The sequence below is a fragment of the Lagenorhynchus albirostris genome, chromosome 10 (assembly GCF_949774975.1).
Source record: "Lagenorhynchus albirostris chromosome 10, mLagAlb1.1, whole genome shotgun sequence".
Taxonomy (NCBI): domain Eukaryota; kingdom Metazoa; phylum Chordata; class Mammalia; order Artiodactyla; family Delphinidae; genus Lagenorhynchus; species Lagenorhynchus albirostris.
In genome coordinates, this window is record NC_083104.1 from 82,213,896 (window position 1) to 82,237,407 (window position 23,512).

At 50.3% G+C, this 23,512-nt stretch overlaps 1 protein-coding gene across 2 annotated transcripts; it reads left to right on the plus strand.

The window, feature by feature from the left end:
* The first annotated feature begins 39 nt into the window (after positions 1 to 39).
* Positions 40 to 22,733, plus strand: LOC132527540 (tripartite motif-containing protein 26). 2 transcript variants are annotated; one of them, XM_060163408.1, is made up of 8 exons: positions 40 to 180; positions 12,619 to 13,106; positions 13,271 to 13,366; positions 14,627 to 14,857; positions 19,137 to 19,159; positions 19,651 to 19,766; positions 20,009 to 20,041; positions 20,559 to 22,733. In XM_060163408.1, exons 2-8 carry the CDS (start codon positions 12,669 to 12,671, stop codon positions 21,242 to 21,244), a joined length of 1,623 nt encoding a protein of 540 aa, XP_060019391.1. In that variant the 5' UTR covers positions 40 to 180; positions 12,619 to 12,668; the 3' UTR covers positions 21,245 to 22,733. The 2 variants fall into 2 exon arrangements, with proteins under 2 accessions (XP_060019391.1, XP_060019392.1); XM_060163409.1 differs by lacking the exon at positions 13,271 to 13,366.
* Positions 22,734 to 23,512: the final 779 nt, after the last annotated feature.

The following is a 23,512-nucleotide window of genomic DNA, read 5'->3' on the forward strand; positions in this document are numbered from 1 at the left end:
GGGGCCAATCCGGGCGCTGGTCCGGGGGAAATCTCGGTGGAGGGCTCCAAAGAACCCGGAGATTACCGGGCGGGGACGCGCCGTCGCGCTGGGTGCTGGCGGAGAAGAGCGACCCGGAACTGACCGCCGCGGGAAAGAAGCGACACCAGCCCGGGATTCGCGGCTCGGAGCTGGGGACCGGTGAGTAGGGGGCGCCCGGTGAGAAATGCAGCAAAGCAGCAGTCACACACGCGCCCCGGGGTCCGGGCAACCGAACGCGGCCGCACGAGCGGAACGAGGCCGGGCCGCCGGGCCGGCTTGGGAGAAGGGTGAAGTTCGCGGCGTCCTCCCTCCCGGCCTAATCCTCCCGCTTGCTTGGGCCACCATTCGCTCCCTCCTCTTGGGTCTTCCTCGCTTTCCCATGTCCAGCTCAGGCACCCATCCATTCTTGTCTCCAGAGCCAGAAGTAAGCGGGGCCCAGATGACGATCTCGTCGATTGGAGCCGCGTAGAGTGCCAGTCAGGCTCCAGGACCAGAGCCATGGTGTTTTGTTGTTGTTTTTTGTTTTTTAATTGGTCAGAATAAACCGGTTTAGCCACGTATACTTGGAGCTGTGCATTCACTTCCTCCTCCAGCCCATTAGCACATCAGCATTTTCCCTGCTGCTTTTCACCCTGTATGGCCTTAGAAAAGTGTGTAAATTTGCCTTTGTGGAGCTTATGAGAGGCAAACACTTCCAAATTCCCAGTACATTCCAGATTTTGACACCACGCCGCTTTGTGTGCACTTCCAGAGAATGATATTCGTTCGTGCATGCAACAAATATCAGTGTCAGGGACCGTGCCTGGGCTAAAAATCAATCCCTAGAGTTACTCACCCCCCAACCTTAAAAGAATCAGCTTTTTTAAAAAATAGACTTTATTTTGTATATTCTTCAAACTGCAATTCCGTATTTTTGAAAAAAGACTATTTTTTAGAACAGTTTTAGATTTATAGAAAAATCGTAAAGCTAGTGCAGAGTTCCATGTACCCCAAACCTTGTCCCCATTCATTTATTAACACCTTACATTAATATGGAACATTTGTTAACAATTAATGAACTTGTATCGATACGTTATTATTGGCCTGCATCCATAATGTATTCAGATTTCCTTAGTTTTTACCTAAGTACTTTTTCTGTTTCATTATCCCACCCAGGTTACCATATTCCAGTTAGCTCTCATTATGCTCCCCGTGGCTGTGGCAGTTTGTCAGACTTTGTTTTTTGTTTTGTTCTGTTTTGTTTTTTTTGTGGTACGCGGGCCTCTCACTGCTGTGGCCTCTCCCGTTGCGGAGCACAGGCTCCGGACGCGCAGGCCCAGCGACCATGGCTCACTGGGCCAGCCGCTCCGCGGCATGTGGGATCTTCCCGGACCGTGGCACGAACCCGTGTCCCCTGCATCGGCAGGCGGACTCTCAACCACTGCGCCACCAGGGAAGCCCCTCAGACTTTGTTTTTGATGATCTTGAGAGTTCTGAGGAATACCCCCCATGTGTATTATAGGATGCCCCTCTATTGGAATTTGTCTGTTGTTTTTCTTCTGAGTCTGGGCTTATGGGTTATTGGGAGGAAAACCACAGAGGTAGATTGCCGTTTTCATCACTTCACATCAAGGGAACATGCTTTATAACTTGATGCTGATCTTGATTACCTGGCTGAGAAGTCAGGCTTCTCCACTGTAAAGTTACTCTTCCTCCCCTCCCTGCCCCAAGCCCCACCCCCACCCCTTCCATACTGTACTCTTTGGAAAGTAGTCAAACTGTGTGCAGCCCTGACCTAAGGAATGGGATTATCTCCTACCTCCTTAAGGGCAACTCCATACATATATTATCTGGAATTCTTCTGTGTGGGAGATTTGTCTCTTTTGCCTTATTTAATCACTTATTCAATCATTTATTTGTATCAGTATGGACTCATGGATATTTATTTTATACTTAGGGTTATAATTCAGTACTACTTTGTTTTGTTACAACTTTAGCCATTGCGAGTTCTTTTAAGTTGGCTCCTGTGCTCTTTTCTAGCATGTCTTTTTATAGAGTTTTTTGCTGTTGAAAACACTTTCACTTACGTGACCTCGATTAAAGTTCAAAATAGCCTGGCGAACTTGACAAGACGTTATTCTTACCTTGTAAAGCAGTAAGGAAACTGAGGCCCAGGAGAAGTAGGTGACTTCTTAGATGTCACTTCCCCCAAAGGGAGTGATAGGCTGGGCTCAGACTGGGGTGCCCACTGCAGAAGACACTGCGAGCTGCAGAGGAGAGCCCGTAGTTGGAATTGAGGCTTCTTGGGGTGACTTCAGACTTATACCCCCCAGGATCAGAATAGGAAACGAGAGAATGGGAAGAAATTGGTTTTGGAAAACAAAGGTTTAATTTAGCTGGCATCCAGGATGAATTAAAACTTGCCAACTTGGTAAAATGCAGTGACCTTTCCCCCCAAACTATATGTGCAGAGGGAGGAGATCTGGGTAATGTTTGTGGCCAAGAATGTCTAATCTGAGGGGAGCCCCTGGAGCCTCCTGCTGAAGCGAGATTGCAAAGTGGGAAGGGGAGTGTGGTGAGGGGGAGAATGAAGAAGATATGGGGCTCTGGAATCATGGGATAACATTTAGCCTCACAAACATTTACAGACTTTGTGCCTGATACTGGAGATACGAAAAGATAGGTTTGACGTGACCCTTGGGTTCACATCCTGGTTGGAAGAAAGATGGGTAAAAATATCAATTAGGAAGTGGTATGATAGTGCTATAATAGAAATGTAGTATCTGCAGGAGCTTCCCGAGGGAGGGAATTCATTCAGCTCAGAGGTGGGATGGGCACAGGAAGGACCTCACAGATAAGGGGGCATATCTGATTCAGGTTTCAAGGTTGAGCTGGGACTGAGAAGCTCATGTACAAGAGCAAGGGGTGGGGAGAGGGGGCGGTGAAGAAGGGGCTGTCTTTCCAGTTCAGTGTCTCTAGCGTTAGGATTCAAGGCTGGATGGGTAAGTGGGGGGCAGATTATAGGGGGCCTGTGTGCCCTGCTGTGCAGCTTGGACCTCAGGAGCTTCGAAGCAGGAGGGTGACGGGATGAGTTCCATGTGTTAGAGGACCCCAGCAGCACTTTGTACGAGATATGCTACATTTCACCACACCTAAGATGTCATCAATTATTTTATTTCCACGCAGAAAAAATATCTTGCCAGTTAAATCATGGCATGCCATTTATCACATTGCAGAGATGCAAACATGTAATGACATGGGTGTCTCAAATTTGATTAAAGTAGTAACTTCCTAGCTGGTGGTTTAGGGCCCTCCTTCCCCTGGGGAATGAATGGTTAGACTGTCTCCATCTCACTAACCCATAGATTTTGAGTTCACTGACTCCATTTATGATCTTGAAGAAACTAAATTTGATAAACTGGTTTTTTCCTGCCGGATAACCAATTGTCAAAACAAACAAACAAAACAATAAAACTGGGATACCTGATCCAAAGATACCATCTATGTCTATTCTGCTTTGGTGGCTCTTGATCACAGCAGTGACTTTATGTTGCGCAGTAAATATTCTGGTATGCTTGCCAAACCTTTATTTCAGTTTGTCCTGTGAATTGCCTGGATGTTACCTCCTACCCCTATTACTTCACGGTGATATTGAGACCCAGAAAGGTCAAGAATCTAGCCCTGGGCTGCACAGCAGAGTAGCTGAGGCTGGGTGGTAATCTGGGTTTTCATCCTAACCCAGGACTCTTCACTTTAGGCTTTGGTTAGAATGACAACTGGGGTGGAAGAAGATCTGCCTGCTCCTCACTCACAGTGGAGCAGGTTGGAGATCTGTTATGTCCTGGCAGGTTGTATTCTACCTGTGGGGCCCAGAGAGAACAGAATTGCCACTTAGTATCTACCTTTGCCCAATGCTTTGTCTAGATGAAGAGGCTGATTTTTCTGCCTGAGCTCTTTGTATATTTCAGCCCAGTAACCATCAATAACTTCCTCTGCTGTATCTGGCAGGAATTTGGGGTGGGGATGGGGGAGGGCAGATGATAGACAAGTCCAAGCTGGCTGGGCAGAAAGGGCATTTATTGCCTCCAGTGACAGAAAAGTTCAAGGTTAGGCTAGCTTCAGGCACAGCTCGATACCGGTTTCACCGGATGCCATCAGGACCTGTTTTCTTTCACTTCATCCCTGGGTTGGCTTCATTCTCAAACAGGCTAACCCTCTGGCTAGCTGCTCTAGCAGCTCCAAACTGTTGGACCTCACTTCTTGCAAGTTCTAGAGAAAAAGTTCTCAAGAATCTTTTTTCCCCCGTGACTCAACTAGGTCTCCTTGTGACTGGCTGCAATTGAGTCATGTTCTCAACCCTGAAGCAAGCACTGTGGCCAGGGGGGCTTACGACTCTTTCTCTTGTTCCACCTTTGAGCTGGGAGGAGAGCTCTGCCCCAAGCACGTGATCCCCAGAAAGGAACTGGGTAAAGTTAGCAGAGGAAGGAAGAATGGAAGCTGGTGGACCCCTTCCTGCAAAAGATAAACATTTACAGCACTTACTAGTTGGATCAAGGGACAATCTGATCTGCTGCTTTAGGGCTGATTCCCTGGCCTGTTACTGGGCCTTTCTTCATGCTGTTTCTTTTTATTATTTGTTTAAAGCATTAAACATACATACACATAATGGGATTCTATTTCCCGTTCACCAGATTGGCAATTTTTTTTTTTTAGAGTGTGAATAATCTATTGCGTATTTAATTGTTTTTTTTTTAAATTGAGGTATAATCGACATATTACATTAGTTTCAGGTGTACAACATAATGATTTGATATTTGTATATATTGCAAAATGATCACAATAGTCCTGTTAACATCTGTCACCATGTATAGTTACAAAGTTTTTTCTTCTTGTGTTAAGAGCTTTTAAGATCTACTCTCCTAGCTACTTTCAAATATGCAATTCAGTATTATTACCTATAGTCACCTTGGCAGAAATATAAAAGATGAAAATATCAGGTATTGGTGAGGCTGGAGCAACATGGGCGCTCGGAGCCTGCTAGTGGGGACACACGATGGTACAACCACTTTGGAAACAGTTTGGCCTGATCTAGGTAAGTTGGGGATGCATCCTGCTTGCCTGGGTGTACGAGGGCACGTGAGCAGAAATGTTCACAGAGCAGTGTTTGTAATTGTCCCAAACTGGAAACAACTCAGGGGCCATAAGAAGTAGACTACATCAGGGAGTTCCCTGGCAGTCCAGTGGTGAGGACTCAGCACTTCCACTGCCGAGGGCCGGAGTTCGATCCCTGGTTGGGGAACTAAGATCCTGCAAGCCGCATGGCGTGGCCGAAAAACAAAATTGGCTACAGTAGAAGTAAAATTATACAGTCATAAAGCAATGAAAATGAACAAAATCGGCTCATAATCGTGTGAGTGAACCTCACAGACTTGACGTAGATAGTCTCCCCCCCGCCCGCCCCTCCCCCCCCAATGCAGTATGATTCCATTCATTTGAAACGCTCAAAACCAGGATAAATAAACTGTTTTGTTCATGGATGCATACCCAGTGTAAAATGAAAGAAGAGGGAAGGAGCGATTATCACCATTATAATCACAACCATTTCCCGGGACACAGCTTTTTCTTCTCTCCTGGTTTCTGTACGTTCCTGGAGCCAAACCTTGGATACCATGACTGGGGGTGTGCTGGCGATTGCAGCCCACTGTTCTGCAGGGAATCTGAAGAAATCACTTCTGTCTAGTACTTTCTCATCTTGCTGGAGGGCAAGGACAAGTGGCTGAGATTTCTTGCATTCGTTCAGCAGATACTTAGGAAGCATTTTGTGGGCATCAGACGCTCTGCGCCTGTGCTTTATTCACTTCCTCAGCCAGTTTTTCATGTTTCCTCTGTCAGGCATTGTGCTAGATTCTGGGGATAAGGCGGACACAGTCTCTGTCCAATGCAGCGGGAAAAGCTGGTGTTAAATAAGTAATTATAATAATAAGTAGGGACTCAACGATTGCATAGAAGTATCCAGTGCAGTGTGGAGTGCTGGGGGGCTGTATAAGGGAGAGAGCATGTGGCCTCAGTGTAACAGGTCAGGAAAGAGGAGGTGGCTTTCAGCTGAGACTTCAAGCTGGAAAAGGAGTCTACTAAGAAGGAAAGGAATGGTGTTCTGTTCAGAGGGAACACCATTTTCAAAGGGTTCAGGCAGGAAAGAGCATGGCACTTTTGGAGGCTTAGAGAGGGGTTTGGTTTGTCTGTGGGGTCGAGTTTGAAGTGGGCAATGACAGGAAATGAGCCTGGAGACAAGGCCTGGGCCTAGATTATCAGCGGCCTCACAGAGTGTGGGAAGGAGTTTTCACTTTATCCCTGGAGCCTGGGAACTAACCAGGGTGGTTACATGAGCGAACCTGTGTTTTAACACGTGGCAGGGTATGTTTGAGGGACGAAAGGAAGGCTGTGGTGCCTGGAACACTAGGCAATGAAGAGAGGAGGTTTAAGTAAATCGGGAAAGCCTTGAGGATTGTATAATCCCCACAGTTAGCTCCGATTGCAACTTCCAAAGGATCACTCAGTTATGTAACTAGATGTAAGCTCTGGGAGGGCAGGGACTTTCCCATTTTTGTTCTCTGTTGTATCCTCAGTGCCTGGCGCTTAGTAAACACCTATTACCTGTTGAATGAATTTTGACACCCTCCTACTTAAAAGCCTCAGCAGCACTTCAAAGCCTTGTCCCATCCAACTCCCAGTGGCTGCTGCTTCCATGCCCCACCCTGGGCCCTGTGGGGATTTCCACTGTTCAGAGCATGTCGTCTTGGCTTGGCCCTGGGGGTGTGCGTGGCCTGCACTGTGCCTCAGAGCACCAGTGATGCTTGACCTGTGGGGGAAAAGTAACCCACGTGTGACCTCAGCAATGCACCGCCCACCAAACTGGCATCCCCTGAGATTGCCTGGTGCCCAGCCCACAGCCAGGCCTGTAAAGATATTGGGAGTCCAGGTGTTGGCAACAGGGGCATGGCCACTCCTTCTAGTGTCCAGATCCAGATCACTTGCTTTTTGCCCTGAATTTTGCCCTTTCCTGCTTTGTTTGAGGTGTCTCACAGAAGTTTACTTCTAAGAGAATTTGGTTATTTCAGATTAAGAAATGAGGCTTAATCTGGAGCCCCAAGAGCCCTTAAATGCCTTCCCACAGGGCACGGAGCCCTAGGCTAAGCACTTTAGGATCACAAGGAAGAAGGGGCTCTTGTTTGGAGCCCCATGCGTGGACTTGAGAAGCAGCCTGGAGACCAGGGTGCAAACCCAGCCCCCTCCATTCACCTTCCTGGGCCTTGGAGTCCACATCTGGGATTCGGTGTCTTCTAGGGTCCCTTGCTGTGGCATGTAGGAGCCCAAGGCAGCAGGAAGGAGGGACGAAGGTGTGGGGCATCAAAAGCCATGGGAAGTTGAGGGAAGGTTTAGAACCTGCTAGGGTAGAAGTTGGCAACTGTTAAGAAACAGGGGTCTTGAGTTAGATCCTCTCCCTCTGGGATGGGTGAGGAGTGTAAGTACCTACTGTGGGCATTCGTGGCGATGCTTCCCTCAGCTAGTTTTTTTTTTTTTTGACCTGAATCAAACTGTTTATTAAAATTACACATAATACATCATAATCAAGTAGGGTTTATTCCTAAATAAAGATGACTTATAAGAAAATATTTTAACACAATTCGTCACATTAATGAATTAAAGAAAAAACACGTGACTATATAAAGAAGAAAAAATCATGTATCAAGTTATATATATATATACACGTATGTATAATATGTATATAGAATTCTCTAAATAGTAGGACTAGAAGTTTCTTTTCATAACTTGATAAAGTCTATCTACCAGAATTCTAACCATGAAAAGAGAAACGTCAGCTAGTTTTTACAACTCACAGTGGGTCTTGCAGCCAACACTTGTGCATGGCATCTACATCCTGAAATGTGTGCCAGAAGTTACGTGGTGTCACCTCAGCCAGTCTGTTGACGTATGCAGAGTAGGTATTTAGGAGATGCGCAGAGCTGTAGGGGACAGGTGGTTGGTGGGGCAAGGGGGACTCAAAAAGGTCGGGAGTGTCTCCAGTTCTGCCTGGTTCTGTGGAATTGAAACCAGCTTCTGGTTTATTGAAAGGACAGAAGACCTGTCCACCCCAGAGCGGGGGTGAGTGGCTTCTGGTAGAAGGTAATCCATGAAACGACTTGCTCAGGTTTCAGAATTCTCATTTGGGTAAAGGACGTAGGGTGGACCATGTCGTTGTGAAGACTTTCTGGCTCTGGCTTTCTATGGTTTCTGTCTACCCGAGAGCCAGGAATGGAGAGGAGTGTGATAGTTTTACCCCTTATTGTGAAAACCTGTCGAGATCATCAGAATGTGCTAAAGGCACAAATGCTAGAAAAGCAGAATCACAGGGGAGCGTGGTAAGTTGGGGAGGGGTTTTGGAGAGGGTCAGTCTTGCGTCGGCTCGAAAGGGTTGGCTGTGCGGTGTGAGCCCAGGTCTGCCCGCGTCTCATACAGGAGCCCTGCTGCCTGTCGAATCTAAGGCAAGGGTGCTTTCGCTCAGCGTCAGCAGTAATACATGCCCCTTTACTTTTGTCAGCACTCTCCAGTTTACAAAGCCCTTCCATTGAGATGACCTCATCCGAGCTTCCTGACAAAGGAGCTGGTATTAGGCCCTGTTTTACAGTTTGCCTGGGCAGAGAAGAGAGTGTAATGGATTGGGCTGAGGCATCGGCACCAGACACTGCTTCCTAGCCACGTGCTCTTGGGCAAGTTGCTTCCCTCCCTGAGCCTCAGTTTCCTCAGAAAAGTATCCTGAGCATTAAATAACATAAGATGTGTAAATGACTGGTAAGGTGGGTCCTACAGAAATGCTGTCACCAAGAAGTTGTTAGTCGCTGGGCTATTGGGTTAGAGCCCTGACTTGAACCTGGTTTCAACCCACAGATTTACACCTCGAGTCTTATACGTAGTCAGCAATGCCAGAGTAAGCCATCTTCAATATTTGTTATATATTCAGGATGGAGCCTATATAACCAAGCAATGGGATTGAACATAGAACTGTACTGTGTTTCATTTGTTAGTTTCAGCAGACTCTCAAACAAATGCATATGCAATTAACATTGCCTTCCTTCCTCTGAATCCATTCATTCGTTCAGCACCTATGTATGGAGCTTCTACAAGTGTTGGGCACGATCATCTCTCTATTAGAGATTTTCTGACTTTTTATTTTGTTTTGTTGAACCATTTAAAAGTAAGTTGTAGTCCTACAGTCCTAAATACTGCAGCATGTGTTGCCTGAAAATATGTACATACATACATAACTTCAATAAATGCTATTAAAAAATCAATAATAATTTCTTAATATGATGCAATACCTAGTCTTTTGTCTAATTTCCTCTAATTGTCCCCAAACTGTTTTTAATAGCTTTTTTAAAAAAACCAGGATCCAATCAAAGTATTTGCGTTTGATTGTTATTTCTCTTTAGTCTTTTTAACTCAAGAACAATCCTGTTTTATTTTTTATGACTGACTTTTTAAAAGTCCAGGCCAGTTGTCTTGTGGAATGTCTCCTATTCTGGATTTATCTGTCTCCTGATGATGGGCTTTAACTCATTCTTCTAACCCTCATATTTTCTATAAACTGGAAGGTAGGTTGAAAGAGGTGATTGGATTCATTCACATCAAACTTTTTTTTATTTTTTATTTTTTATTTTTGGCTGCGTTGGGTCTTCGTTGCTACACATGGGCTTTCTCTAGTTGCGGTGAGCAGGGGCTACTGTTCGTTGCAGTGCGCGGGCTTCTCATTGTAGTGGCTTCTCGTTGCAGAGCACGGGCTCTAGGCATCAGTAGTTGTGGCACATGGGCTCAGTAGTTGCAGTGCGCAGGCTCTGGGGTGCACAGGCTTCAGTAGTTGTGGCGCACGGGCTCAGTAGTTGTGGCGCATGGGCTTAGTTGCTCCGCGGCATGTGGGATCTTCCCGGACCAGGGATCGAACCTGTGTCCCCTGCACTGGCAGGCAGATTCTTAACCACTGCGCCACCGGGGAAGTCCCACCTCAAACATTTTTGGCACGACTACTTCAAAGGTGACATTGTGCAATTCATATGGTGCCACATTGGGAACCATATGCCAGAAACACCTGTCCCTCTATTAGCGATGCTGGATTTGGTCACTGACTAAGGCCATCACCAGATCTCTCCCTTATCAAGGTACATTAGGGAGTAACCCACTGGGCGGTACTTAGCACCATGGGACTGTCCTGTCCCCTAGTACCTCCTGGTTTTAGTATCTGATGATGATCCTTGTCTTATACAGTGGAGCTTGCAAGATGGTGTTTTTCTAGTTCTATCATCCCTCCTACACTTACTTACCAGCATTCTTCTGTAATCCCTGGACAGGCTTTTCATCTAGTACATTAGTGACCATTTTCATACAGTGTTGGGGGTTTAAATATCTGTGGAAGTCCAGCATGGAGCCTGGGTTAAGAACTCCTGCTCCAAGTGATGAGGGCGCCTGATTGTGTCAGGTTTTGTGTGGATGGGGAGCTGTAGCTGAGCTCTTCCTCGTCCTTTTATTCATCTGGTCATTTGCAACAGAATTAAATTCCCAGCCCCAAAGATAAACACATGCCATCCCCCTACAACAATAAAAGAAACAAATAACCTTAGCCTTTGAACTTCCAAGCCCCTCAGCAAAGTGAGTTGGTGAAGGGCTGCAGCACCCATAGGAATCACCAGCACCAGGACCCTTTCCTGTGTTACACCTCCAAGTGGCTGGGTCAGGCTCGCTTCCTCAACAGACAAACCAGCGAGTTGACCAGGCAATTCCTAGGATTTTTACTACCCTTATTAACATTCTAAAAACTTTATTACCTTCATTTACCAGTTAAATTCCTTGATTCTTTCATTTGAGCTTTGTAGGTACAGGTTTTTTCCACACTCTTAAAGTCACACATCTCTAAATCCATTGGAGCTTCCAGTTGGAGTTCATTGTCAGCAGAAAGATAATCCCTTACATTTGTACAGTACTTTCACTTTATAAAGCACTTTTTATATATTGCTGCATTAGATCCTCAAGAAGTAGACTTTGTATTCCTGTGTCGTTTTCTCTTTGGGGCTTTATTTCTAGCTCATTCATGTCACTACAGTGAAAGACCTTGAAGGCCACTGAACTCTGCTGTAATGGACTTTCACGTACACAGCCAGTAATCGGATTGATTTGCCTGCGGTTCCAAGGGCTTCATTCCAGCCTCGCAGTTACCTGCGTGCCCTGTCTGCTGGCTGTCTTCCCAGCGACTGCTTATTGCCTCCCGTGGGTCCTTCTGTGGGTCTGCGGCAGAGCAGGTTCCCCAGTTTGCCCCACGAGTCTCTGGTTTGCTTTAACTCTGGAGCTCGTGTGTCATTATGGCGGTTCATCCTCACTTTAAATTTCCACTCTTGCTCTACTTGTGCTTTGAACACTCACTGGATTTGGGAACCGTGGGTTCTGGGTTCTCTCCTAGATTCCCCCTGTATACCGCACTTATGCTTAGTATCTTCAACATAATTCTTTTACTCAACCCACTTAGAAACCCTTGAAGGTAAGTATCACTCTCCCCATTTTACAGATGGATAAACTGAGGCTCAGAGTACTTAAATGAGTTCTATCTTGTCACACAGTGTCAGGGGCAGGAGGAAGCTGTTGGGTTAAGTGTGCTAAGGCTCCTAACCTCAGACAGGAAGTGGGCCAGGGCTGCAGAGGTAAACAGGACAAAAGTCCTCTCTGTGCTCAGCTTCTGTGCTCCCTCTTACGGCCAAGCCCTCATCAGCACATCACGGTCGCAAGCCACCTGAGGCTTCCTCCCATGTTGGTCTCAGTCGCCCTTGTTAGCAGTAGAGCAGCCCGGCCAGCTGCACAGGGGGGCACAGCTGAGAACGAGTCCGGTGTGGTTAGGTCGTGCCCTGCCGGCAGGCTGAGTCTGGGTAGAGACCTGCTTTCTGGGGGAAGTGAACCAAGCCAAAACTTCAGCACAGCCCAAGGAAACATCTATAAAGGAGAACACCAGAACTCAGACTCTTGACGCTTCTTGAGTCTTGGTAAAGAAACTTAATGCGCTTAGTCCTTGGCACCTGAGATCTACAGGGAAGACAAAGGAGTCTCTTGACTCTGTCAGGGCCCCCCATGAACAGTTGTGCAGCCCATGCACTGCAGAAGTGAGGCAGCACTGTGCACATAATAGACATGGTAGATGTGTATGTTATGACAGTTTTTCAGCAGGTAGTTATCTGGTGCCTTGTTCTATTATAATTGGTATATTAGAGCAATTTCCAAACAGATGGAAGGAAAGGGTCTTGAGGTAGGAGTGCTTTCCCAACAGCATGGCATGGGCTGGTGGCAGCTCTGCTCTCCCTTCTACCAAGCTACCCTCTCTGGGCCTCAGTTTCCTCATCTATAAAATGAGGGCGTTGGACTTGAGGATCGGTAAGGTCCTTTCGCTCTGATTCTGTGTGAGCCTCGTAGGAGCTGCTAAGTATCTATTGATTGACTGATCGATCGCTGGGGCTGGCAGCTTTGTGCAAGGCTGCCATTTCTGCCCCTCTGCTGTGCCTGCTCTTGACTCCGTGTCTGGTCTCCAAGGAGGAGAAGTCCCCACCAGTGAACAGGGACCCCTCTGAGCTCAGGACACCATGGCTGCGTTGGCACCACTGCGGAGCCTGGAAGAGGAGGTGACCTGCTCCATCTGCCTCGATTACCTGCGGGACCCGGTGACCATTGACTGTGGCCACGTCTTCTGCCGCAGCTGTACCACCGACGTCCGCCCCGCATCAGGGGGCCGCCCTGTCTGCCCCCTGTGTAAGAAGCCTTTTAAGAAGGAGAATATCAGGCCAGTGTGGCAGCTGGCCAGCCTGGTGGAGAACATCGAGCGGCTGAAGGTGGACAAGGGCCGGCAGCCGGGGGAAGCGGCCCGGGAGCAGCAGGACACGAGGCTGTGCGAGCGGCACCAGGAGAAGCTGCACTACTACTGCGAGGACGATGGCAAGCTGCTGTGTGTCATGTGCCGGGAGTCCCGGGAGCACAGGCCCCACTCGGCCGTCCTCGTGGAGAAGGCAGCCCAGCCCCACAGGGTAAGCCCTCCTCACCCCCGCAGGGAGGGATGCTCTGCTTGGCACCCACCCGGAGGCGAGGCCTGGCGCAGACCCCTCAGAAGGCTTCTCGCTGGCCGAGGACTCAGCCCGAGTCCACCCTCCTGCCTCAGCCCAGAGCATCCCCACTGCTTGTCTTTCTACAGGAAAAAATCCTGAACCACCTGAGTACCCTAAGGAGAGACAGAGACAAAATTCAGGGCTTTCAGGCCAAGGGAGAAGCTGATATCCTGGCTGTGCTGGTAAGTGAGGCTGTTGAGGGAAAGCTCTGAGGCAGGCAGCTGGCTCCCTGGGAGAGGGAGCCCCGACTGGACTGACGGCCGGGAAGCCTGGGCTTTAGCCCAGGCCCTGCCGGTCTGAGCTCTATGGCTCTGGCCTGCTTCCTCGTCTCACAAGTGACTGGGTTGCCTGGATGTCAGCTAAGGTCCTTCTCGTTCTGTGACTCACCGCAGCTGCAGGGTGTCTCTGCTCAGCAGGGCCAGAGTGTAGGGAACTGAGGAAGGCCTGGCTTCGTTCTTCCTTTCAAAGAGAGGGAGAAAGACATGGTTCCTGAGAGTGAGGGGAGCAGGGGGCTTGGAAGGAGGGAGCTGGCTCCAGGACGAGAAGTGAGAGGGGTGGGCTCGGCAAGGCCCGACCAGCTCTGAAGACGCTGTGTCTAGCGAGTCCTGCGCCTGTGGTTGCCCGTAGTTTGGAAACAGGCAGCGCGTTGTGTGCTTGATGAGAGATGGGATCAGAGGGAAAAAACTGATAAGAGGTTCCAGTTTTCTGGGGGAACGTCTGTTCGGGAAGTGGGCATTGGAGGGTGGAGGGATGCTGGGGCCAGTCCCGGTGGTGAGCAGTTAGGCCCTGGGAGAGGGACAGAGTGAAGCAGGAGACGGCCCAATCCAAGGAGTGCCTCCAGGCGCTCAGTGTGCGAGGATGCTGACCAGATCCCAGCCTGGACTCGGCAGGGAGACTTGGGGGCAAGAAAGGACATGGTCCCTGAGCATAGACGTTCCACAGTTTCACTGAGGGAAGAGGATATAGTCCTACATGGCAGGGATGGGGTACACGCAGATATTTTACACATAATGGGGAGGATGCTGAAGAGAGGATTGGTCAGGCTTGGATAAAATTAATCAAGGAAAACTTCCTGGAAGAGGCAGCACACGGCAATTGGTGTCCAGGAGGGGAAAATGTGTTTGCTCATAATGTTCCTCAAAGGGCCCCAGAACATACTGGTTTACCTAGAACAGATAATGGCAGGCAGTCGGGGTTCCAATCCCATGGTGTCTGAGGGAACTGACCTGACTGACTTACCATGTCTTCTTTGAGGAAAGGAGGTTGCCACAGGAGAGCTCTAAAGCCCCTTCCAGCCCAAACACTGTAGAATTCATGAATGGGGTCAGCGAGGGGCACGAGAGGCAAAGAGCCAGCCTGTGCACCCCTACACCAGATCCTGGAGGGATCTTCTACCCCGGGGCGGAGGTGTCACCCCCTTCTCCCCCTTCCCACCCCTGCAGAAGAAGCTCCAGGACCAGAGGCAGTGCATCGTGGCTGAGTTTGAGCAGGGCCACCAGTTCCTGAGGGAGCGGGAACAGCGCCTGCTGGACCAGCTGGCGAAGCTGGAGCAGGAGCTCACAGAGGGCAGGGAGAAGTACAAGACCAGGGGCGTCGGGGAGCTTGCCCGGCTGGCGCTGGTCATCTCCGAGCTGGAGGGCAAGGCACAGCAGCCGGCTGCAGAGCTCATGCAGGTGAGAGACCTCCCTGGGGCAGGGAGCCGGGAGACCAGGACAGTAGGTCTTGGCCCTGCCACTCACTTTACAGGACCTTTGGAGAGTCACTTCTTCTCGGGGCCTCAGTTTTCTGATCTAAAGCATGGAGATGATAATCTTTATCCCCACCACTTATTGCAATGATTGCATGAGCATAAAATAACTGGCATGTTGTCACTTCAAAAAGTAAATTTTCTACATGAAAGAGTTTAAAATTTTGAAAAGTGTTGTAGAAATGGAAGAGAAGGTTATTAGTATTTTCGTTACTGTCCTCCATGCTTATCACTACCGTCACGAGCCTGTCTTCTAACAAGTCATTGGCAGACACTGGTCCAGGGGAAGCTGTTTATGGTTCTGGAGATGAAGAAGCCTGTGGGATCAGGGGTCACTGAGGGAGGGCTGAGCGCGGGTTCTGTCAAGAACCCAGAGGGTCTGGAGGAGATGGGTAGCTGGGGAAGGGAGACTTCTCGAAGGCAGAGGTTTTCTCTGGGACTGTGGAATCAGCCTCAGAGAATAAGGTGGAGAGCAGGCAGGGGGCCTCTGGAACACCTCCCGGAAGAGGCAGCTTTGGCCCCGAGAAAGGGAGGGTCATGGATTGGAGAAAAGGCTGCCACGTTGAAATGACACCACAGCTCCTTCCACCCCAAGCCTCCCAGAGGAGTCACACTGCCTTAAACAGGGCTCAGCGGCCTTTGGAGGGAGCATGCTCGATCTTTCTGCCCTTGCAGGCCAGGAGAAGGCCTGTGTGATGAGCTCCTCCACTTGCATGGTGGGGCTGCTGGCCGGCAGCGGAACCGCCCAGGACCTTCTCTAGGGAAGTGCTGTCCCTGGCCAGTGGCAGGGCGAGTCAGAGGTGGGATGCTGGGGAGAGATGGCGAGTCCGCCGGGTACACGGGCCGGCACAGGTAGCCTCTGCCTGCCTCTCCATCATTGCGGATTCCGACTCATGCCTCGGGACTGGCGGGGACTTAGAACTCTTCCGGTCGAGCCCCTGCTGATGAAGTCCCTGACGACCAGAGAGAGGAAGAGTTTGTCCCAGGCCGTGGGGCAGGTCAGGAATCACGTCAGAGCTCCAGCTCGGGTGTCCTGACTCACAGGCCTCCGGCCTCTTGCTCTTCTTTTCTCTCACTTTGTCCAGAATGTCTCTCTGGTTCCTTCCTTTCCTCCAGAAGTCATTCTGTTCCCTAGAATTTCTCTCCCAGACTCTGACTGGGTCACTTGCTGCCTCTCCACCCCCTCCCCCCTCTCCAGGAGCGCGCATCCTTCCTTTCCCCACAGCCGCTGCCACCACGTGGATGCGTACTTGCTGTGGAACAGAGCGGGGACATAGCTGGGGTACTGGGGGGGCTGAGATCCAGCCGTGTCTGCCTGGAGGGGAGCCTCTCCGCGGTCTGCCCAGAGGAGCTTTGTGGGCCAGCAGAGGCCCAGCCTTCAGTGCCTCTGAGACCACTCAGACTGAAGACATCCCTGGGGCCAGGTGGGAGGAGGGAAAGGAGAGAAGGTGGGTGTCTGCTGAAAGTCAGTAAAGGAAATGTTGGTGCTGGTGGGTTTTGTCTGTGTGTTTTGTTTGGGTTTGCTTTTGCCGCAAGGGAACTGGACTGCTCACTCCTAAACTGTCATTAGTAATTTACCAGAGATTAATTGATTGTCAGTGGAGAGTAAAGATGAGGCCCTACTAAGATAGGGGCCCTGATCTAAAAGTCTGGTAGAGAAATACAGGTGAGAGAGAGAAGCGACAGGACGAGAGATAAAAACAGGGAATTCCCTGGTGGTCCAGTGGTTGGGACTTGGTGCTCTCACTGCCTAGGGCCCGGGTTCGATCCCTGGTTGGGGACCTAAAAATCCCACAAGACACGCGGTGCGGAAAAAAAAAAAAAGAGAAACAGAGGCCTTTTGACAAAGGCGATAGAAAAGGGAAGATCTCTGGACTGGGACTATCAGGAAGACAATAAAGGGAACTAGGGGATAGGAGAGCCCCTCTGGAGGGTATTATGAAGCCCCCCTGGTTCAGCCCTGGGCAGGCCTTGCAGGGTCTGGTGGCAGGTCGTACCTCTGCCTGTTCCACTGTCGGTCGCCATCCACACCCATGAAGAACCTTAGGGTTCTTAATACCCAGCATTGCTGTGATTCCTGCCCCAGCCTCTGCTCTGACTGCCTCTTTCACCACAGCCCCAGGAATCTGGGGGGTGAGAGACCCTCCAGGAGCCTTGGGCAGGTTGCGTCCCTCTGGAGGCCCAGTGTGTGGGGCTGCAGGTTGCCTCGGTACTCCCCAGTCTCCCATTCTGCGTCCTTTGAGAGAAGGGTTCCTGCGCTGGTGCTCCAGGTCCCACCCTCTCTGGGCCACGCACAACCTTCAGCCCTTAGATGCGCCTCATTCTGTCTCTGTTCTAGCAGCTCCTGTGTCACAGAATATGCCCTCTTGGCTCCCTAACCGCACCCACCTACTGCCCATTTATTTGCCTTTTTATGTCACGTATCCCAGCAGAGCTGTGGCATACACTGTCTCAAGATTTGTCCCCCCGTTCTCTGAAGCTGGCTTGGACTTACTAGTTTTGAGGGACTGAGTAGAAGGATTTGCCAGCAACTCACAACCAGTCTCTGGTCAGTTGCTTCATGGTGGGGGCGAGGTGTAGCTCTGACCTCTTGGATGGCCTCCCCTCGAGCAAAACCCCAAGTTCCTGAGACTTGCTGAAACAGTCCACAGCAGCCACGGTTTGGCGATTCCATTTGTTTCCCAAAAATCCCACCCTCTCAAAGAGGTCACTGCCCCCACCCTTACCCAGTCCCCCTCCACACTACTGTTGTCTTCCTGTAGCACCTGTCACTTAATAGCATCATATAATAGATTTGTTATGTTGATTCTTTGCTCTCTGCTTCCCGCTGCTAGAGATTTGTGTGTGTGTGTGTCTCTCTCTCTCTTTTTTTTTCTCCTGCTGTATCTCAGGCTTCTAGAGTGGTATCTGACACATAAGAAGCACTTAAAATTTGTGGCATGAGTAAAAGGAAGGCAAAAATTACTATAGAGTATTATGGAGGATTTAGACTTATAAAAGGGAAATAACCAGTATCTCGCAAGAACCTCCTCCCCATTCTACCCCCTCCTATCACTCAGATAGCACCATCCTCCCTCCTGTGCAAGCCGTGGGCTGTCCTTGATTATCTCTCACCAGTATGCCCAGTCTGTCTCAAACATACCTAGAATGTGCTGCTTCCCTGGCTCCACTGTACTGCCCTAGCCAGGGCATCATTATCTCTTGCCAGGTCCATAAACGGCCTCCAGACTGCCCCCTGATGTTGGCGTTGCCTCTCTTAATCCATTCTGTACAGGATGCCCAAGTGATTGATCACTTCGGATTTTGGCTAGCGACTATATCAAACAAGTTATTTCCCTCCCAGAAACAGTTCAGACATGAGGGGTCTAGAGCTGTCAGGGCAGCTGTCCATGAGGTCATCCAGAAAGCTGGTTACTTCCATCTGGTTGTTTCACTAACCTCAAGGGACGTTGTCCTCAGCTGTTTTGTCAAAGTTGGGCTCACCATCATATCCAAAACTGAGCCAAGGAAAAAGAGGAAGTAGAATGGAATTTCTTTTTTTAAAGGATGTGACCCCAAAATTATAGTCATTGCTTCCTTTTGCATCCCATTGGCTGGAGCTTAGTCACATGACCAAACCTGGTTACAAGGGGATCTGGGAAGTGTAGTTTTCTGTTGGGTGGCCCTCTGCCCAGCTATTACTCCACAGGTTCTATTACTAAAAGGAAGAAGGGGAGAATAGATCCTGGAGGACACTTAGCAGTCTCAGCCACTTGAAAAGCAGATCACATACATCACTCCCCTACTTGAAACACTTTGGTGGCTTTCTACTGAACATAGAACAAAATTTGAACTCCTTGCTATATACCTGTCCAGCCCTGCATGATGTGGCCCCTGCCCCCTTTGCCAAACCCTTTCCCACCTTGCTTTCCTCCCATTCTTCACCTGGCCAGTACTGAGTTCTTCAAATCTCAGCACAAGTGTCATCCTCTCAGAGAAGCTGGCCTGTCATCCCCTTCTACTGCCCCCTCCATTTGCTCTGTCATTGTGATTATTTTGTTTGTTTTCTTTTTGTTTTATCCATTGCTGCCACTAGAATGTCATTTCCATAAGGAAGAACCGCATTTGTTTTGTTCACTGATGTGTCCCGGTCTCTAATAGTGTTGGTACATGTGAATGAAGTCTTCTTTGATTCACATTGACTCTTGTACTTTCTTCCCTTCCAGGACACCAGAGACTTCTTAAACAGGTAAAAGAGTTTCCTTTCCATGGTGCACCTCATTCCCCTGTGCCTTTGTCCCCTCCCCTGTTCCTTGACCATGATCCATCTGAATTAATGGCTGTGTGATATGAGGCCAGAGGTTCCCACATCGCATGGTTCATCCTGATAACCTTCTCTCCTGGGAAGCAAGAACACGTCCTTGAGAACTGGTGGAGACTTGCTCTGCACCGGAGCAAGTTCTCTGTATAATCCCCACTCCGGTGTCCACTATCCTTGTCTGAGACGGGACAGCATGGTATGAGAACACATGTTGGTAGACAAAAGGGATCTGAATGTTGAGTCTGCTGGTGGTTGTAAGTCTTGGCTCAGCCTTGGGCAGTTCACTTAGTACCTCTGAGGCCCTGTTTTTCCATTACCTGGGGATAATCATACCTTTCCCTCCCTCTTCATAAATTGTCATGAGGATTGAGAGAAATGTAGGAAGAGCTAAGTAGCAGGTTTGTCTGTCATCTTCTCAGGTATCCACGGAAGAAGTTCTGGATTGGGAAACCCATTGCTCGTGTGGTTAAAAAAAGGACAGGAGAATTCTCAGATAGACTTCTGTCTCTGCAGCGGGGCCTGAGAGAATTCCAAGGTAGGGGTTGGGGAGGGCCTTGAGGTGGGAGTCAGGAGCTGGGGTGCCGCTTTGAGAAGAGGGTACCTGGCTCCTTCGTTTCGGATTCTCTGACCTCATTCCTCTGAGGTCTCCTGGTGGTTTTTCCCTTCTTGGGATCTCAGGGATGGAGCCTTGTCACGAAATTAATACTGTCCAAGTGAGAAACAGGTTCATAGGTTTGCTGGGCTTGAGGGTCATTGCTGTCCTTTTTTTCTCCCCAGGGAAGCTGCTGAGAGACTTAGAATATAAGACAGGTGAGTATCCAAAGGGTTGTTCCTAGATTTGTCTCAAATAAAGAATACTCTCCCCACAGAATCCTTCTGCCCCCAGGTAGCCCGTCCTCTTGTACAGCAGGGAGAGTTTCCCAGCTGCACTTCTGAAGTCCCCACCTTGCATTTTCTGACTCTTCTGCTACCCTTCGTCTGCAGTAGAGCCCTCCACTGGAGCCTCTGACCCTTCCTGCCCATGTTTGGTCATTCTGTCCTCAGAGGTCCTGCCGCCAGTCCTTTTCCCTGTGACTGAGTGCCTTCTCATCTGCCCTGTCATGTGGCTCCTGTATTCGGAGCGAACTCTCTGCCCCAGGCCCCGCTGCTGTACTGCCTCTGGCCCTGCAGTCAGGCCGTGGTCACATACCCCTGAGGGGCTTGTTCACGCTGCCACAGGTGTGGCGCGCACCCCTTGGATCGTGCAGTGTGGCAGCCCTGCTGCGGGACTGGGGGGTCCCCTCCTGGTCTGCCGGCGACACCGCTGCTTCTTCCTTTGTCCCCGCAGTGAGTGTCACCCTAGACCCACAGTCGGCCAGTGGGTACCTGCAGCTGTCGGAGGACTGGAAGTGCGTGACCTACAGCGGCCTGTACCAGAGAGCGTACTTGCATCCCCAGCAGTTTGACTGTGAGCCGGGGGTGCTGGGCAGTAAGGGCTTCACCTGGGGCAAGGTGTACTGGGAGGTGGAGGTGGAGAGGGAGGGCTGGTCCGAGGATGAAGAGGAGGGGGACGAGGAGGAAGAGGGGGAAGAGGAGGAGGAGGAAGAGGAGGCCGGCTACGGGGACGGATATGATGACTGGGAAACGGATGAGGACGAGGAATCGCTGGGGGATGAAGAGGAAGAAGAGGAGGCGGCGGAGGAGGAGGAAGTTCTGGAAAGCTGCATGGTGGGGGTGGCCAGAGACTCGGTGAAGAGGAAGGGCGACCTCTCCCTGCGGCCGGAGGACGGCGTGTGGGCGCTGCGCCTCTCGTCCGCGGGCATCTGGGCCAACACCAGCCCCGAGGCCGAGCTCTTCCCAGCACTGCGGCCCCGGAGAGTGGGCATCGCCCTGGATTACGAAGGGGGCACCGTGACTTTCACCAATGCGGAGTCGCAAGAACTCATCTACACCTTCACTGCCACCTTCACCCGGCGCCTGCTCCCCTTCCTGTGGCTCAAGTGGCCAGGAACACGCCTCCTGCTGAGACCCTGAGCCCCACACCCACCGATGCTTCACTGCTCTGGGATTCCTGGGCTCTGTGATGGGAGGGGAGGGGCCTGGCTGGAGCACCTGGAGCAGGCAAGGGGAGGGACCCCGTGTCGCTGCCGCTCCCTCCTTGTGGCTGTGGCCCCCTTGGGGCCTCACTCAGTGCTGTTCCACCCATCCTGCTCTCGGGCTCCTCTCCCACCCCCTGGGGTTCCCGTGCTGACTTCTGACCCTGAAGTCCACAGGGCTTCTCCCTCCCTCCTGCCCACTGCCTTTGACCCAGCTCTGCCCTCCTTGTTGAGTAAGAGGCGAGGCAGCACCTTCTTGCCCTGTGTGGCATCCCATGCCAGCTGCTCTTGGGAGAGACCAGTTGACTATTGCACCCAAGGCCATTTTACTGCCTTCCAATCCCATGGCTTCTCCTTTGCCCAAATCCACTCTGCTGCCTACCTCCCCTGGCACTTTAAACATGCCTACTGCCACCCCAACGCAGAGTTAAACATAACATACATGAAAATGTTGGAAATGAACTGAATGAAAATCCACTGAGGCTTCCCAGGCCGTTTAAGCCGCCTGGAGTGTGAGTGGAAAGCATCTCTTCACAAGGTCCAGAGCGGAGTCCATGCTTCTCTGAGACCAGGGCTGTGCATGTGAGGTTTCCATTGCCAGGAGGTGGGACTCCCTGAAGCCATCTGTGGTCTGAGGGGAAGGATCTAGATAGATGTGGCTTTGGGGTAACAGTTGTGATTGGTGATCAATAAATTATCTCTGGGTTGGTCCTCTCGAGGAGAGTTTTTAAAAGAATCCCAGATACCCTCCTCTTGGTCAGTTCATATGAAAGCACCAGGGCAAATATCCAGCCAAGCAAAAACTCCCCTGCCTTGGAAGCCCTGATCAGTTTTTGCAGCAGGGTATGTATGAAACTTGTGTCACTGGCTCTACTCAACATCCAGCTTCCATTCTCCTAGGAGAGGGGCTGGGGAGGGCAAGACAGGGCTGTGCCGGGAGAGGAGAGGAGGGCAGCAGGGGTCCCCAGCAAGCCACCAGGTCTTCATATCAAGAGAGGGATCAAAGCGTATCCTCATCGCCCACGGGCCCAACCCAAGTCCCAGCCTCTGTCCAGGCTCCGCTAGTGCCCACAGTTGAGCACAAGCTCCTGCTCCAGCTAGATTACCTCGCAGCCTTTGTCCTTGCCCATTCCAGGCACTCTGCCAGTCCCCCCCGCTTAGCCAGTTTTAACTTCTCCCCTGCTCTAAGAGACTCTTCCCAGCCGCTGTGGATCTCGGGCGTCTCTTAGCCACTACATTATCTGTAGTTGTACTCTTTGTATATATCACATGCTGCCTGAGTCACATGTACATCTGATTTCTGCCTCTAGTTTTGTAAGCTCCTTGAGGGCAGACACTGTATCTTATACTTCTCTTGTATTCTCCATGGCACCTAGTGCAGTGCTGGGCACAGAGTAGGTGCTCAATAAAAACTTGGTGAATGAACAGCCCGGATTCGTATATATTTTATTGTAACTCAAATATTACTGACCTTCACAGTCTATGGCTACAGAGAGGTTCCGTCGATAGCAGTAGCCCAGGGCTTTTCTACTGTGCCCCTTCTGGGTCCTTTAGAACTCTGCAACTCTGCTTGCACACATGCTGTCATTTGTAGAAGTCCCCAAAGAAGAGCTCCTCATGGGACACAGATCAGCCAACGCCAAGGTTCCACCTTGCTCTTCCCCTCCTGCAGTGGTGGCCCTGCGCTGAGATCCAGCACTTGGGGAGCATGGGGCTCCTGCAAGAAGGGTAATGTTCAGCACGGCACACCCACAGTCCTTCCCTGGAAAATAAGCAGTACCCCAAAGGAAGTATAACCTACGGAGATTCAATTCTGCCTCCTAACATTCAATCATCTCACCATTTTTTGTCTGTGTTTTTTGATTTTTTAAAAATTGCCATCTGAGGGCTTCCCTGGTGGCGCAGTGGTTGAGAGTCCACCTGCCGATGCAGGGGACACGGGTTCGTGCCCCGGTCCGGGAAGATTCCACATGCCGCGGAGCGGCTGAGCCCGTGAGCCATGGCCGCTGGGCCTGCGCGTCCGGAGCCTGTGCTCCGCAACAGGAGAGGCCACAGCAGTGAGAGGCCAGTGTACCGCAAAAAAAAAAAAAAAAAAAAAATTGCCATCTGAAAGGTAGAAGAGGGAGGATTACAGGAAGTACCTCTAAGATTATACTAATGGCAAAGAGCATATTTCCTCCCTGAGCTCTCATTTGTGGACTCATTA

Bases quoted from the DNA above. Each gene is read 5' to 3' on its own strand.
- LOC132527540 (XM_060163408.1), top strand. From the start codon at position 12,669: ATGGCTGCGTTGGCACCACTGCGGAGCCTGGAAGAGGAGGTGACCTGC. The intron at 19,767-20,008 runs GTAGGGGTTGGG...TTTTCTCCCCAG, and splicing joins GGGCCTGAGAGAATTCCAAG to GGAAGCTGCTGAGAGACTTA. The intron at 20,042-20,558 runs GTGAGTATCCAA...TTGTCCCCGCAG, and splicing joins AGACTTAGAATATAAGACAG to TGAGTGTCACCCTAGACCCA.